Below are 16849 nucleotides of genomic sequence, written 5' to 3' on the forward strand. Positions count from 1 at the left end.
AGCTCCCACTGCCACCCAGCTTTGTGTCATCCGCACACTTGGAGATGTTAATGTTAAAGAACATAGCATTTAGCTCACCTTACAGCTAAGCGGTCTACATGTCCAATGTATATTAAGCACACATAAGGCAGCAAATGAATCTGCCAGATCTGCCTTTATATAGAGGAGGGGAAGAGATTATGCCCTGGATTGACCTCATTTGGATGCCTCTAAAAAGAAGCAAAATTCTCCTGCCCTCTCCTCATTACCCCTGAGGCCTGTCCTCCTGACTAAACTGAGCAGGAGAAAAACACCGCATCTCAGTGCACTGTGAGTGTCACACAACCCAGGCTCCTCATTGCCACGGGACTGCAGCCTAAAGAGGAGGGAAGAGCAGGTGAGGAGTCAGCCTGGAAACGGAGTCAGTAGGACGAGAGAGGTCGATGAAGGGGCAGCGTTGGAATCAGTTGGGCAGCTTACAACCCAGCGGTATGAATATTGATTTCTCTAACTTCAAATAACCCTTGCATGCCCTCTCTCTCCGTCCTTCCCCACCCTAGTTTCACTGTCCTCCTGCTTAGCTTCACTGTTTGTATCACTCATTGTCACCTTCCCCACAGCCAACAATGGACCATTGTGGACTCCACCTTTCCTTGATCATCGTTGCTGGCTTTGATTTGTCATATTGTATACCTTTCATTAATTTGTTCTGTATCTTTTCATACCTCTCGGTTCCCTCTGCCCTAACTCTTAGCCTGAAGAAGGGTTTCAGCCTGAAGCATTACCTATTCCTTTTCTCCAGAGATGCTGCCTGACCCGCTGAGTTACTCCAGCACCTTGTGTCTGACTTGCATTCCCCCTCTCTCCACCCCTCCCCCACCCGTCTCACCTAGCTACAGTTAACAATGTCATGTTTCCTTTATCATTGTTACTTTTTTTGCATTTCTTTCATTCATTTGTTCTATATCTCTCTACATCACCGTCTCTATATCTGGTTTCCCTTTCCTGTGACTTTCAGTCGGAAGAAGGGTCTTGACCCAAAACGTCACCCATTCCTTTTCTCCACAGCTGCTGCCTAACTCGCTGAGTTACTTCAGCATTTTGTGTCTGACTTGCTTACACCCCAGCGGTATGAATATTGACTCCTCTAACTTTAAGTAACCCTTGATAGCATGCAACAAAAGCTTTCCACAGTATCTCAGGACACGTGATAATAAACTGACCTGAGATTTCCCTTTGCCATCCCTTCTCCATTCCTAGTTCTCCGACCAGTCTGACTGCCCCCCCGATTACATTTTGTCTCTGTATGCTTCGTTGTCACCTTCTCGTAGGTATGTTACAAAACTTACCTTCAGCGGCGCTGCAATTCTGCCACTGGCCGTGTGAGCGATTTTGGGCGCGTTTGAAGGGGGGGGGGGGGGGGGCGGGGTTAAAACGGGTTTTTTTCCCGACCTGGTCCTGAATTATATTTGTTGCAGTGCAAGATGTTGCTAAAGAATCGTTCCTACGGCCGTTCTGTGTGTTTAAAAAAAAAATTCACCCGACAAGTTAATCGCTGGAATGATTTTAAAATCAGCTTCTGAAGCCGTCAATGCCGACAACTGGGACGGATTTTAGGGAGGACCAGGTAAAAGAAAGTCGTTTATTTTTATGTATAAAAGTGTTTCTTAAGATGTATTTAATTCACATTTTAAGTTGCGAAACGGTGATTTTTCCCCCCGAAGAACCGGCAGTGTATTTGCTGCCGATATGGGGGACTAAATTCACCGCATCCTGAACGTTCCAAATGGTCCAGTTTCAGAAAATCCCACTCGCAAGCTGATTTAAATGGCCATTAATTTACAGGTATTAAACATTAAATTCCTTCCATTTGGCCTATAAACCCATGACAATGAGATTTAAAAATTATGTTATATTCTGAATTCTTGTGTGAATGTTATTTGGACACTTAGGCTATTTAAAAATGTTAATCTATTCTTAAGAAATGGATAGATGTTTAGATCTAGTAATTGAATTTTGTAATGAGCTCCAATTAGGTAACTAACTAATTATATGCTTTAATTTCAGGTCATCCAAGTAAGATTGTTTAATATTTGTTTCAGAATGCTTCAATCTATAATAACTGAAAATTTCTTTCAGTTCTCTTAATTTTTAAGAAAGTTATGGCCATTTGACTGTCCTCGATCACAGCTTTTGTGTTAAGTCAATGGAAAAGCAATATCGAGCAAGATGCTAATTTCCGAGTATGAAAATGGCCATAACTTTTTTAATACTGAAGATATGAAAGTGAATTAGGTGACAAATTAAACTTCTTTTTATGCTTTATCTGATGGGATAAATTACAGACTTGATTTTTTAAATCTAAAAATTTTGTAACATTGCTACTATCTTCGGTTTAAACCAACATCTGCAGCTCCTTCCTACACCATATATAGACTTTCATAGTTGTTCAGTCCTCTCTAAGGAATATGTGTCCATCGTGTCAACTCCACCTTGTCCCCCTCATACTTGGTTCTTGGTTTCTTGGTCCTCCAAAATATTCCAATGGAATTTAAACTGGAGGTGGTGGAGGGAGGGCTTAAGCCAGAAAGGGTTATTGGGAAGAAAGAGCTACTTTAAATTTAGTTGCATCTGGTTGGGTAACTATAGGGTGATTTCACGAAAGGTCACTGGAGCGTAAATCCCCACGCACGTGACCGAAAATTTTAACTGAGGGACAAGCGTCACTTCCGGTACATGTTAGTGGATGGGAAAACACGCACTTTCACACCCGTTAACAACATCGAAAACGGCCCGGTTTTGAGCTGCAATTAAGTGAGCCGGTTGGGGTGACCGTGAGGAACAGCTACCTAGATTTACAGTCCAAAAAAAAGATAGAAACTTAGGTAAATACAAGAGGGAGCTGAAGGTGTCAAAACAGCGGAAGTTGACAGCGGCCATTTTTCGTGGAGATTTAAAGATCCGAAATATCGGGAATTATCGCGTTTGCTCGCAGCATTTAATCAAAAGTGGCATTATTGACTGTTATCCTTATTCATTTGTTAGATGAAAAGTATTAACAGTTAGAAATCCGTCAGTTTCGCTGTTGTTGCCCCTTCAGTTCACTCTTGTATTTACCTTCGTTTTTCTTTCTCTTTGGAACTCTAAAGTAAGATAGCTGTGTCTCACGGTCACCCCGACTTGCACACTTATTTACAGCGCAAAAACTAACCATTTTAGCGGTTCCCTATTTTACTGACGGATTTCTAACTGTTAATACTTTTCATCTAACAAATGAATAAGGATAACAGTCAATAATGCCACTTTTGATGAAATGCTGCGAGCAAACGCGATAATTCCCGATATTTCGGATCTTTAAATCTCCACGAAAAATGGCCGCTGTCAACTTCCGCTGTTTTGACACCTTCAGTTCACTCTTGAATTTACCTAAGTTTCTATCTTTTTTTTGGACTGTAAATCTAGGTAGCTGTTCCTCACGGTCACCCCGACCGGCTCACTTAATTGCAGCTCAAAACCGGGCCGTTTTCGATGTTGTTAACGGGTGTGAAAGTGCGTGTTTTCCCATCCACTAACATGTACCGGAAGTGACGCTTGTCCCTCAGTTAAAATTTTCGGTCACGTGCGTGGGGATTTACGCTCCAGTGACCTTTCGTGAAATCACCCTATAGTTGGGTGGAGATTATTCCATGCTTTAATTGTGCGGGGGAAGAACGAATTGCTGTACACATCTGTCTTTGTAGCTGGGATCACAAATTGGATCGAATGCCCTCGTCTGCTCCTAATTGGTTTGGGTTTAGTGTAGGTCTTGTAATCTATGTCGAGCTGACCATTTAACATTTAGTAAAAACAGGTCAAACGGTGAGCTTCATGTCTGTCTTGGAGAGGGTTCCACCCCAGAGAATTCAGAAGTTTGGTGGCACTCGCTTCTCTCTTATAGGTGTTAGTAACAAATCGTCACCTATTCTTTCTCTCCAGCCTGTCCTGCTGAGTTACTCCAGCATTTTGTGTCTATCTTCGGTTTAAACCAGCATCTGCAGTTCCTTCCTACACCATATATAGACTTTCATAGTTGTTCAGTCTAAGGAATATGTGTCCATCCTGTCAACTCCACCTTGTCCCCCCTCATAACTCAGTGTGCTTTCACTGAAGTGTCATTTAGCTTTTTAAAAAGTATAATTACCTCTTGTCTCGGGAGGAGCAGAGGTGTCGGTGAGGAGGGGGATGGAGTCAGGTCGACCGTTGGCGGGGCGGGAGGGACCAGCGGGAGGGGGCGGGGTCAGAATCAGGAGGACCAGCGGGAGGGGCGGGGTCAGTCAGGAGGACCAGCGGGAGGGGGCGGGGTCAGAATGAGGAGGACCAGAGGTAGGGGGCGGGGTCATAGTCAGGAGGACCAGCGGGAGGGGGCGGGGTCAGAATGAGGAGGACCAGAGGTAGGGGGCGGGGTCATAGTCAGGAGGACCAGCGGGAGGGGGCGGGGTCAGAGTCAGGAGGACCAGAGGTAGGGGGCGGGGTTAAGGGCGGGCTCTGGTGACCGGGGCAGCTGAGGAAAGGGGAGGGGGCGGGGTCTAGTCGGAGTCAGGAGGACCAGCGTTGCCGGACGAAGGGAGGGAGGGGGTCATGTGACGCGCTGGCTGCTAGGGCTCTTTTAAATTCCCTCTCCCTCTATTTCCTTTTTAAATATTTTTTTCAAACCAACCTCTGACCAAGCTTTTGGTTAAATATAACCTCCTGTCGTAGCTTGGTTTTGTGGTTTTCCTGAGGAAACATGCAGAGATATCTTGCCATAATAAGGTGTACATGTGAATTCTGTTGGCATTCAATGGTATAGTTCCAGTTGTAAAATAGAAATTGTGGGAGCCTTTTGTACACTGCAAGCTTCCTAAAACAGTAATGAGGTAATGGACAGACATAGAAACATAGACATAGAAAATAGGTGCAGGAGTAGGCCATTCGGCCCTTCGAGCCTGCACCGCCATTCAATATGATCATGGCTGATCATCCAACTCAGTATCCTGTACCTGCCTTCTCTCCATACCCCCTGATCCCTTTAGCCACAAGGGCCACATCTAACTCCCTCTTAAATATAGCCAATGAACTGGCCACCTTCTGTGGCAGAGAATCCCAGACAATCTGTTTGAATATTGTGAGATAGGTTCTGGAGAATTTGGTGTTACTTCACTGTTTTGATATAACTTAATGACTTATGTCCATGAGAAAAATCGAGAGGGAGAGAGGGAGATTGTCAGGAGGACCAGAGGGAAGGGGGCGTGGTCAGTAGGAGCCGGGAGGGCGGGACCTGCAGGATGATGATGATGATGATCGGGCGCGCGCGCGGCGCGGGAGCTGGAGCTGGAGCGCGCGCGCGCCGACCGACATCTTGACGGGGTCGAGGACGTCCTCCAGGGAGCATCGAAAGAGGGAGAGGAGCGGCGGCGGCGATGTGATTAAACTCGGCGAAACCGGGCGTCGTGAACCGAGGCGGAGGCCGAGGAGGAGGAGACGGAGGCCTGTGTTTCGACCCCGGGTTTGTCTGTCAGGCGGGCGGGCGGCGATGAGCTCGGGCCCCGGCTCGGCCTGTGGCTGCTGCCGCCGGCTCGGCTGACGGGGCGGACGGGGTTTGTTTTCGGCTTTAACCCCCCCCCCCGCTATCCTCGGTCAAGTGATTAACTAATCGCCGCTCCTCCACACCAGTCTCCACCAGGAGAGGCCGGTGTATGAGCCCAGGCCATCCGTCCCTAACCCCCGGCTCCGGCCCAAGATGATGTGCGAGGTGATGCCGACTATTAGCGAGGACACGCTGAGCCCGCGGGGCTCGCAGTACGGCGTCGACACCGAGGCCAACTTCGAGCAGCTGATGGTGAACATGTTGGACGAGCGCGACAAGTTGCTGGAGAGCCTGCGGGAGGCGCAGGAGTCGCTGGCCCTGTGTCAGGCCAAGATGCAGGAGGCTTTCCATGAGAGAGACTCGCTGCAGAGGCAGCTCAACACCGCCTTACCTCAGGTAGAGCTCAGCGCGCACCCTCCCAGACCCGCACCGATGTTCTATCTCCTGTTTTTCCTCTTTCACCTCCCTACATCCCCTCCCTCCTTTCCGTGGTCACCCTCCCCAGGTCCTCCTCCCACCCTCCCCAGGAACTATCCTGCCTCCCACCCCTCCGGGCTCTGATTCTTCTCCCCCCCCCCCCCCCCCCCGGCTCTGATTTCCTCCCCCCCCCCCCCCCCCTTCTTCATCCATTAAGTCCCTTTTTTCCCCCTACCCATTTTTGCTTATTGTCTCTATCCACTCAACAGGACGACCTCCTCCTTATCCTTCAAATCCTTTCTGACTGCATTTCCCCCACCCTTCTGTTGTCTCCTCAGTTTGCCCCCTTCTCTGTCCACCTTTACTCCTCCACCGTATCTCCATCCGCCCTCCTCAGTGACCCTCGTTTACCTCTCTTCCCTCCCCTGTTTTTCCCATCCAGCCCTTCTATTTCCCTTGTTTTCCTCTGTATGCGCCTCTCAGAAGCTTGTTTTCCTTCCCTCCCCTCCCTTTCTCTCAGTCCCCCTTTCCTCCCCTCATCCATCCATCCCTCCCTTCCCTTGTCCGTCACTGGGTTTCCTCTCATCCGTTGTTCATTAACCTGTCTTTCCCCCTCTCTGTCACTCCTCACTCCTCATCCCTGCTCCCTTTGCACCCCGTGTCTTCACCATCCCTCCCCCCAATTTCCAGCTATTCTACCCACTCAACAACTCCTCTTTACCAGTTGACACCCTATCTGGTGCCAGCCTCAATATTCTTGGTCCTTTTAATTACTCCTCACGTTTCTGCCATTTTCCTTTCTAGTTCCTCCCAATGTGCTTTGGCTCCCATTCAGTTTTATCCATTATCTCTTTCCTGTCCTTTGGAATGTTTTTATTGTTGCCGCACCTTTCAGGAATAACTCGTTTATGTTTAATCACTCCAAGGCACTTAATGTAAACTTTATCAAAACAAAATACTGAGCCACACTGAAGAAGGTATGAAATTAACCCAAAACTTGGCCAAAGAGACAAAATCTTGGTCCTTATCATATCTAAACACATTTAAAAATCTCCTATTCTCTTCCAGTATGTGGTATTATCCAACTTTAACCTTGATCATCCACAATTTTGGTCATTCTATCATCAGTAATTGTCTCTTTGGCTGCTAGGGCTGTTTTAAATTCCCTCTCCCTCTATTTCCTTTTAAAATCTTTTTTTCAAACCAACCTCTGACCAAGCTTTTGGTTAACCATAACCACCTGTCGTAGCTTGGTTTTGTGGTTTTCCTGAGGAAACATGCAGAGATATCTTGCCATAATAAGGTGTACATGTGAATTCTGTTGGCATTCAATGGTATAGTTCCAGTTGTAAGATTGAAATTGTGGGAGCCTTTTGTACACTGCAAGCTTCCTAAAACAGTAATGAGGTAATGGACAGACAATCTGTTTGAATATTGTGAGATAGGTTCTGGAGAATTTGGTGTTACTTCACTGTTTTGAAATAACTTCATGACTTATGTCCATGAGAAAAATCTTGAACATCGCATTAAAAAAATGTAACACTCCTTCACTGCACCTGAAATATCAGACTGGGATTTTGTGTTTCAATGTCTCAAGTGGGACAACTTATAACTTATAACGCTTCTCACAAATTGAACGTTGCAACGGTAACTTTTCTACATAAAGTAAAAACAGAGAACATGTGTAAGTACAAATCGATTGGTTGTCAGGAATGCTAGACTCTCATATTAAGGAAGAACATTTAGAAAATAATCATAGGATTGGGCAAATATATTTTGTACTGTTTTTTGATTTTAGAAGTGATATGAAGGGGTAGTCCAGTGTATGATGTGTGTTTTTAGTTGGAAGGCCCTCAATAAAGTGCTGCATGAGATTATGTAACAAAATTAGAACACATGGGATTGGAGTGTAGATTAAGGATTGGTTAATGAACAGCGAATAAAAATAAATGGGTCACTTTTGGGTGGGGAATTATGATTAAGTGGACGTTGCATGATTCCAGCAGCTCACATTCCATATCAATGATTGGGAGGAGAGGACCAGATTGGTGTATTTAATTTTGCTGATGATACAGAGCTGGTTGAGTTGTGAAGGTGGTGTGGAGGCTTCACACTGGATATAAACAGGTTAATTAAAGGACAGGGACAACAGAAATGAATCATACTGTGAAAATGTGAGGTCATCCACTGTTGGAAAATAAAAGCTTTTTAAATGATAATAGATGAGGAGCACTAGGCTCCTGTTGTCTCTTGCTGGTATTTTATTGAGAATATACTTCAGGCTAGAAGCTGACCACTTGGTCAGCATTATATACAAAGGAGGGCAATAAAAGAACTTGCCAATGCCGCCGAACGGAGCAGTCACTGGCTGTGGCTGAAGAGGAAAGATGCTGTCTGGGCTGCCACGTGACCATCTAGAGGCTAACAATAAGATACACACCCAAGTGGGCCTGCCTTGACCGAGGGTGTCTTGTGATAAAAGGCCGAAACACCCAGTGACGTTGAGGTACACAACTGAAGATGTGTCTGATTGTTAGCAAATTCACCTAGTGGTCATACCCAAGAATGTCAATTGTAGTGAAAACTTAGGGATTGTGACACCCAGTCCTACTAATCAATCTTATCTAAGTAGTATAATCTATTTGTCTCTTTGCAGAGGTACTACAATTGCTTGACAGTTAAATATGTTATGCTTTGTATGGTAACTGGGGTGAAATAGAACATTATAGTAATGAATTATGGAAAAATGGTTGCTATTCTTCAGGTGACTGTCAGTTTAGATTGGCCAGGCTATGGAAAAGGACATATAGACTTTTGTATGTGGTCATTAAGTTAAATAGAAATGTATTTACAATGGTTGAAATGGGAAACATTGAGTTTAAATAGTAAAATTTATGTTCTGTACAAACTGTTTCCAAATCCTATGGGAGCAGATTTTCTTTGGATTTATATGTTTCAGTTCAAATTGTATTATGCATATTCTGGAGTTGCTTAGGGTGGTCAGTTATACAGCTTTGTTTATTGTCAAAGGTGCAATTACATTCCTTGTTCACATGAATCTTGCCGGGTAAACAGGATATACACAATCATTTCAAATACATCAATAAACATGATATGTATCATTCAGTGTTAAAGAATATTAAGGTACAATTACTAAATAGTGTAATCAGTTAGAATTAAGAGTGAGTGTACACAACACAGAGTATGGTCACAACTCTTGTAAGGTGTGAAAGAGGTAATTGGGTTGGGGGACTGACAGCAGTGGGGTTGAAACTGTTAAGTCTTGAAGTATGGACTTTCAAGCTCCTGCACCTTCTCCCAGAAGGTAGAAGAGAGAAAGGGGATGGCCAGGATGGTAGGCATCGTTATTGATACTTTCAGCCTTTCTGATGCAATGCACTGTGAAGATGGACTGAATATAAGGAAGTGCCAAACCTGTGATGAACTAAGCTGTGTTCACCACACTTTGCAGGTTCAGGCCGTCAAGAACAGAGCAGTTGTCATACCAGGCTGAGATGTATCCTGTCAGAATACATTTTCTAGTGTATTTGTAGCAGTTCAAGGGAATCCTCGTGGACACGCTGAATCTTCTCTGACACCTAAGAAAGTAAATATGATGATGTGCTTTCTTGATTGTTGCATCAGTGTAAAGGGACTACATTAGTTGCTGATGATATAATGGCTTGGAACTTGAAGCTGTTGACCATCTCTACAGCAGTTCTGTTAATGAAGACAGAGTTGTGTTCACTCCTTTGCTTTCGCAGGACAGCAACCAATATTTTCGTGTTCTTAATGTTAAAACTAGGCCCTGACCTCATGACACGAGGTTCTGAATTTCTTTCCTCCAACTATGTCTTGTTGATTTGGCGTTTTTAATGGCTTGCTTACTTGTTACCTTTTATCCTACAGGCATTAAAAACGTTTCACATGTATGCTGCGTATGTTGTTTTAAAATAAGGCGATCAATTAAGAAATGTCTTCCTGGCCTTCCATATTCATTTGACTACTGGCAGAAAATAAATTGGTTGACTGTTTTCCCTTGTACATTATTCTGTCAGTGTACAATGTGGGTTTTGTAATTCAGTATAAATATAATAGAAGATAATTATTTCATATTGTCAGTGCACTTTCAGTTTAGAATATTTACCTCTTGTGAAATTCACTGTGATGCTTGTGGTATTTGTTCCATGTTCCTGAAATAACTTGTCTAACACATTAATATAATATCAGTGATATAATCTATCTGCCGTTAGGAAGATGATTAGCTGTGCATTTACAAAATGCAGGAAAACTCTGCAGTTGATGTCTTCTACATGAAGATCTCTAAGGCCCTTTGACAAGGGAGTGACCTTTCGCAAGGTTATTGTCCATTGGATACTAGGAGGATGGCAAATTGGATCCAAAATTGGATTGTTGATGGTGGTGGAATTTTTTTTGATTGAAAGTCTTTAACCAGTGATGTACTAGAGATATTGGTGCTGGGACTTCTCCTTTTAAAGGAGGTATGAGGAGAGAGAATGAAGTGTATTTGAATGAAATCCATAGTTTATGATGGATATAGAGGAGGTATGATCAGTAAGTTGACTGATGACATGAAAATCAGTGATGTTATTGATAGGAGGATAGTTCTATGTTACAGGAAGATATTCGTTGAATAATAAAATAGGCAGAGTGATAGCAGGTGAAATTTAATCCTGAGGTAATGCACATAGGGAGCTCTAATAAAGGTACAACATGCACGTTGGTTGGTAGGGCCCTAGAGATTATTGAGGAAATGAGGGAGCTTTCCATGCAAGTTCGAGGATTCCTGAGGTTAAAGCGCAAGTGGATAAGGTGATGAAGAACATGTAAGAGATATTATCTATATTATTCAGGTCATAAGATATAAGAGCTGGGAGGTTATGATACATCTTAATAAAACATTGATTGTGCCACAGCTGGAATACTGTGTGAAATTTTAGTTACCACACTTTGCTCTATCTGGAGAGGATGCAATGGAGAGAGGGTCGGGAGAATCTAATTGGGATTAATAGGGTGGTAGATATTAGAAAAACCTATTAAGAAAACTTTCCCAATACAGTTGTCAGATGCTGGAGGGTATGGATTAAGTATAGAGGAAAGATGTTTAAAGGATATCCGAGGAATCTTTTACCCAGATGGTGGTTGGAATTTGGATTGCATTACTTGAGTGATGGGAGTGGTTTACTCATTTAAGTATCAGGGTGAACACTTGAATTGCAAAGCATAAAAGGTAATGGATCAAGTATTGGTAAAGGGATGAATGAAGATCAGTACTTGAGGATCGGCATGGACATGGTGGGTGGAAGCCATGTTTTTAGTACTTCACTATTATTTTCCATTGAACAAAGTGGTTTCAGCTTTGAGCTAATGCTAATGTTTCAAAATTAGTTTGATTGCAAAGGTTCCATTAGAAAATCTTGCTGCTTTTTCTGTTGCATTTTGTCTGTGATTTGCTATTCATGCTACATTCTCATTGTAACAGCAGTGTTGGATTAAGGAGCTCAATTTTCTAATTTTCTTGGATGCAAACTACCTGTAAAGCAATGTTGAGATTTTCCCATGAGTATCTCTTCTGCATTTGCTTTAAACATTTATTTTGGAAAGCCTCTGCATTTCTCTGAAACATTTATGCAGCATTTCAACAGCCAATGTCTTACATAAACTTTGTAATTTAGGAATATTCCTTCAGTACTATTATGGAAAACCATACTTGGTCCAGTTTTACAATTTTAAACTTTGTGTAGCCCAATATCACAACTATGAATAATGGTTTCTAAATTATGAACTAGTTTAATTAGGTTTTCCTCTATTTTATTTGGTGGGGAGAGAGAGTATGAAGTGTATTTGAATGAAACCCATAGTTTATGATTGATATTTTCTTCAATAATTTTTTTCCATCTGTGCTGAGGTTGATAATTGCTTTTTTGATCAATAAAGCAAATAAAATATCCTGAGGTGTTTGATGTGTGACGAATGATCATAATTTTATGGTAATAGTTTTCTTTTGTTAATAAATTAACTAACTTGTTTATGGATCAGATTCAATTTTGGAGGTGCTGAATAAGAGCAGACCCCAAGTCCACAGCTTGTGTTTAGTCACTTTGTGGAAACCTTGTTGATCTGCTGCTTTTGTATTGCTGTACTGCGGAGTTACAAATAATTGTGTCATCAACAGTAATACTGTGATAGTTAAACAGTCATTTTCTGTAACTGGTTCTCATAATAATATTTGTTTTCATTATAATTCACCTAATTAAGGATTGTTTGTTCTCCGAAGATAGAGAGCAATGGGTGATAGTTTCGTGAGACCAACCAAATATTTGGAAATCCTTGCTTTTTCAGGGAAGTAAGGGATTGTAGGAGTTGATTGCACTTTGGCATCATGTCACTGGGAAATTAGATCACACTCTTGATTTTTGTTACGCGTAGCTTTCCATTCGAACTATGGTGTGGTATTGGAAATGTTTTTTAAATACTTGTTTTTAAAGTGTTACTTTTAAACAGCTGGTGGTTTTAGAATTGTGGCAGAGATAGTAGCCACAATCTCAAGTACAATTTTCTCTTTCATATGTTCTTTTTGATACAGTAATGATGGATTTAAAAAAAAAGAGTTAATGATCAGCAGCAAAAAAAGTTAAACTTGAGAATTACTTGCTCATTTCAAAAGGCATGCATGGTGTGCTTTAAAAAAAAAAAGAAAGACTCACCTATTGAATTCCTGATGTGGGTGGTCCAGTATGTATGTCTCCAGTGAATAGCACTAGTGGACATGAGCATAATGCCTTAGGCTTGCATATTAGGTTGAGTTGCAAGTAACTATGAATAGTTGCTAGTAGTAGGTTAGCTACCCCACTTAAAATGTTCCATAAACTGGCATGACTACAGTTTAGCATCCACATATTAGTTCACACTAAATCAATCAGAATTAAAGCATTACAAAAATTGTTGGCAGTATTGTTACATGCCACCTTTTAGTGCCTTTCACCTTCTAACTTCAACAATTTCAGTTAATTGGGAACATGCAAGAATTTCTCCTTGCATGTGTCTCATGCAGTTGATGCAGAAGTTAGAAGATCTTTAATCTTTAAATGATTGACTGCAGCTTTTGATCCATGCTCATGAGGCCAAAGACTTGCCATGCTCTAGCCAATTGGAGATCTTAATGTGGTACACAGTATTTACTTGGCAACTCTGTTTTATTTTGTAGTAATTTTATCTACAATTGACTGAAGTAAGAAACAATTTTTTTTAAAATGAGGGAGTAATTGGTGCAGAAAGCACCATTTTTAAGATACGTTTTTAGAATTAAAATTCTATTTTAATCATGATAATTTTATCCCATTCAGTCTCAATTTATAATTACCAGCAGTTTTCCAGATATCTCTTATCCCTATCAACAATGCCAAATCTTCACTGAATTACATTTTCTCACTGATAAAAATGACCTATTATCACTACTAAAAAGTTGTACACATAAATGGCTCAGTCAGCGGTATTTCCTATTCAGAGAATTGCAATTGATCTAAAATGTTGCTAACTGCATGCATTTGTAGCATATAATAATAGCATCTTTTCAAGTCTTGCTTAGGGAAAATAAATCTTGGGATTTGGACAAAAGCCATTTTACAACTAGTTTAGCCTTGTATATTCTATTGTGGGGGAAAACTAATCGGCTGCAGCCAACATTTATATTCATTTTAGGTATACAGTACAGTGACATGAAATACAAGATATATAGTTTGTATGGGCCCTTGTAAGATATCTATAAAGACTAGCCCATGTCTTCTTGGAAATCCAGCTAAAAGATACATTGAAAACTTGGATATGTATCCCAATGAGTTAAAATGTTTGGGGACGTCTAATTCAGAGTTTTTTTCCCCTTCAATAACTTATTTTTGAAAAAAGGAGACATCAAATTAACTTTCATACATGTTAAAAGGAGAACATATTTAACTTTTTATACATGACCCATTGGGCACCCTAATTGCTAATAGAATTCTCATGGGTTAATGGACCAGGCCTATGGAATTCCAGTACTATTCTGGAACTACAATACCCTGTACTACTAAACACATTCAATGAAGGCAGCGTTTTTTTTTTTACTATGTGTTATTCATTCAAGGGATGTGGGTTTCACAGGTTGACCCAGCATTTAATTGCCCTTGAAGATGGTGGTGAGGCACCTTCTTGAACTGCCACTGTAAATCCACAATACTGCTAGAGAGAATTCCAGGATTTTGACCAGCAACAGTGAAGGAACAACAATATATTTCCAAATCATGATGGTGTGTGGCGTGGAGGGCGTACCCTGTGGTAGTGTTCCCATGCTTTTGCTCTCCTTGTTCTTCTAGCTGGTAGAGATAGTGGGTTTGGAAGGTGCTGTGTTAGAAGTCCTGATGAGTTGCCATTGTGCATCCTGTAGTTGGTACAAAGTGCTGCTATTCTGCATTGGTGTTGGGGTGTCTTTCAAGCAAGCTGCTATGTCCTGTATGCTGTTGAGTTTTTTGAGTGTTTTTGAAACTGCACTTATGCAGGCAAGGGGAGAGTATTCCATCACATTCCTGACGAGCCTTGTAGATGGTGGATAGACTTTGGGGATTTAGGAGGCGAGTTACAAACAATGTGTTGGAGGATTTCAGTGGGCCGGGTAGCATATGGGGTGAAAAATTGACATGATGTTTCAGGTCGGGGCCCTTCTTCAAAGTGCAGTTGGAAATGTCACCTATACAGATGTTGCCTGACCTGCTAAGTTCTTCCAACACTTTTGTTCTTGCTAAAGATTCTAACTGCAGTCTCTGGTCTCTCGGAGATGAGTTACTTGCTGCAAGATTCCTAGTCTCTGACCTGATTTTGTAGTCATGTTATCTATAGCCCACCTTAACTAACTTGTTTAACTGTACTTTTAATTATCAGTTCTCTAAATTCAAAGTAACATGGAACTTCACATTTTGTAAGATATTCAGAATTATCCAGCTAGATTTAAAAATCCCGAAGAAGGACAGATGTACAAATCATTTTTCTATTTCACTTAAACTTCATACTATTGCAACTTATTTAATTGTAAACAATGCACTAATTAACTGCAATGAAGATATTGTCTATCTCTCAAGTGCTCAAAGACAAATGAACAAAATTCACACTGCAAACATTTTGTCTTAGTGGAAATGTTTGTGTAATTTGTTGAGCTGTGATCTAGTTCTGCAGGTAATTAGTAATGCATCCTTTTCTGTTTTATTCCTAAGGATGGTTGGTTGTAGAGATGTAGTCAGAACAATGTCCTTTTTATTGGAAAAGTTATTATACAACCTGAGCATGCAGCAGCACATTTAGAATTTTCAGAAATGTTATTGTATGAGTTGGGAGCAAAATGAACTTAATGGTAAATCGACCAGCGATCACCACACACTATCACTATTCTACACACTCGAGGGACTATTTTACATTTTCCCAAGCGAATTAACTTACAAACTCGTTTGTCTTTGGAGTGTCGGAGGAAACCCACAAGGTCATGTGGAGAGCATACAACTCCGTACAGAGAGCACCCATAGTCAGGATCGAATCCGGGTCTCTGGCGCTGTAAGGCAGCAACTCTTCCGCTGTGGCACCATGCTGCCCTGTCTGTTGGTTTCTATTATAAATTATGTACAGGATGTGAATGGTTTGGTTTCTATACTGTATTTAATTTTTTAAGATTGTTGATTATCTTGGGTGCACTGGGGTATCTATTATAATTGAAAGTTTTAGCCAAAATTTCAATAATTTTCTGATTTCTTGTATATTTGGATACATCCTTAGAAACTGCTACAGTTTGTTTTTGTACCCTGAATTACCTAGTTATGTCACTGATGATTCTACTCCACATACAATATCTCCATTTTGAAAACCACAAAATACTTGGTTGATATTATACATTGCTCACACAAATATAAAGGTGCTGTTCTGCATCTCTTTAAGAAAAACAAAAAAATCATTGATTTTGCATCAGATTGCAGCTCATTGAAGGATATGTTCTATTCTAGCACTCTTAATTGAGGTTGACACAAATGAATAGCCAGGAAGACCACAATATTAAACTTCTCAGTGACCCCAGGAAGCAACATCACACTTGTTACTGATTCTTTTCCATTTGAAAGCCACTGTAAAAATTGGTTGTCTGAATTAAAACAAATGACTTGTATTTAAACCGTTTCGGGAAGAAATCTGTTTCCATGTGACCTCCCCGCAGAAATCAGGCACCCTTGTCTCTTCCAAACATAGCTTCTGTTTTAATTATGGGTAGCCATTGAAATTGACACGCAATCGCTTCTATTGACACTTGTGCAATGATACTCTATTAATAAACAATGTACCATATATCCTTCAGTATATTTTTAGCTTGTAGTAATGGAAATAAACTTATTAAACTATTGAAAATAATTTTATTTTTGTAAATTCTGTGGAGCGAAAAAACGCGTTATTTTGAGTCTGAAGCTCTGTAGCCCCAATCCTCTCTTCTCCATTGTCACAATAGTCATAGTAGCACGATTTTCTATAACACAAAGTTTCTAAGGGATACAATTATCATGTTATAGTACCTGTACTTAATATTCACAAGCCCTCAGAAAATCAAATTGTCCATTACTGCTTTTTGCCAGAAGGACCATATCAAGCTTAGTTTATCAGTGAGAAGAAGCATTCACATCACACTAAGTACTGATCAATGATCATGTTCAGCATTGTGGGTGGGATTCACCATTAACCAGAAGCTTAATTGGGTCAGTCATATAAATACTGTTGCTACAAGACCAGGTGAGAGATTGGGTATCCTGTGGCTAGAAACTTTTCTCC

General features: G+C 41.2%; 1 protein-coding gene across 14 annotated transcripts in view; it reads left to right on the forward strand.

The window, feature by feature from the left end:
- The first annotated feature begins 5290 nt into the window (after window positions 1-5290).
- ppfia1 (PTPRF interacting protein alpha 1) overlaps window positions 5291-16849 on the forward strand; it is a 106850-nt gene continuing 95291 nt past the window's right edge. For 8 of the 14 annotated variants that reach the window (XM_033038716.1, XM_033038721.1, XM_033038719.1 and 5 more), the window contains exon 1: window positions 5304-5980. In XM_033038716.1, the coding sequence (XP_032894607.1) occupies window positions 5738-5980 (243 nt within the window). In that variant the 5' untranslated portion in view covers window positions 5304-5737. Of the gene's footprint in view, window positions 5981-11009; window positions 11318-16849 lie in introns of those variants that run through there. The other 6 variants (XM_033038723.1, XM_033038724.1, XM_033038720.1 and 3 more) reach the window with 3 other exon arrangements.

This window comes from Amblyraja radiata, chromosome 20 (assembly GCF_010909765.2).
Source record: "Amblyraja radiata isolate CabotCenter1 chromosome 20, sAmbRad1.1.pri, whole genome shotgun sequence".
In the NCBI taxonomy this organism is placed as follows: domain Eukaryota; kingdom Metazoa; phylum Chordata; class Chondrichthyes; order Rajiformes; family Rajidae; genus Amblyraja; species Amblyraja radiata.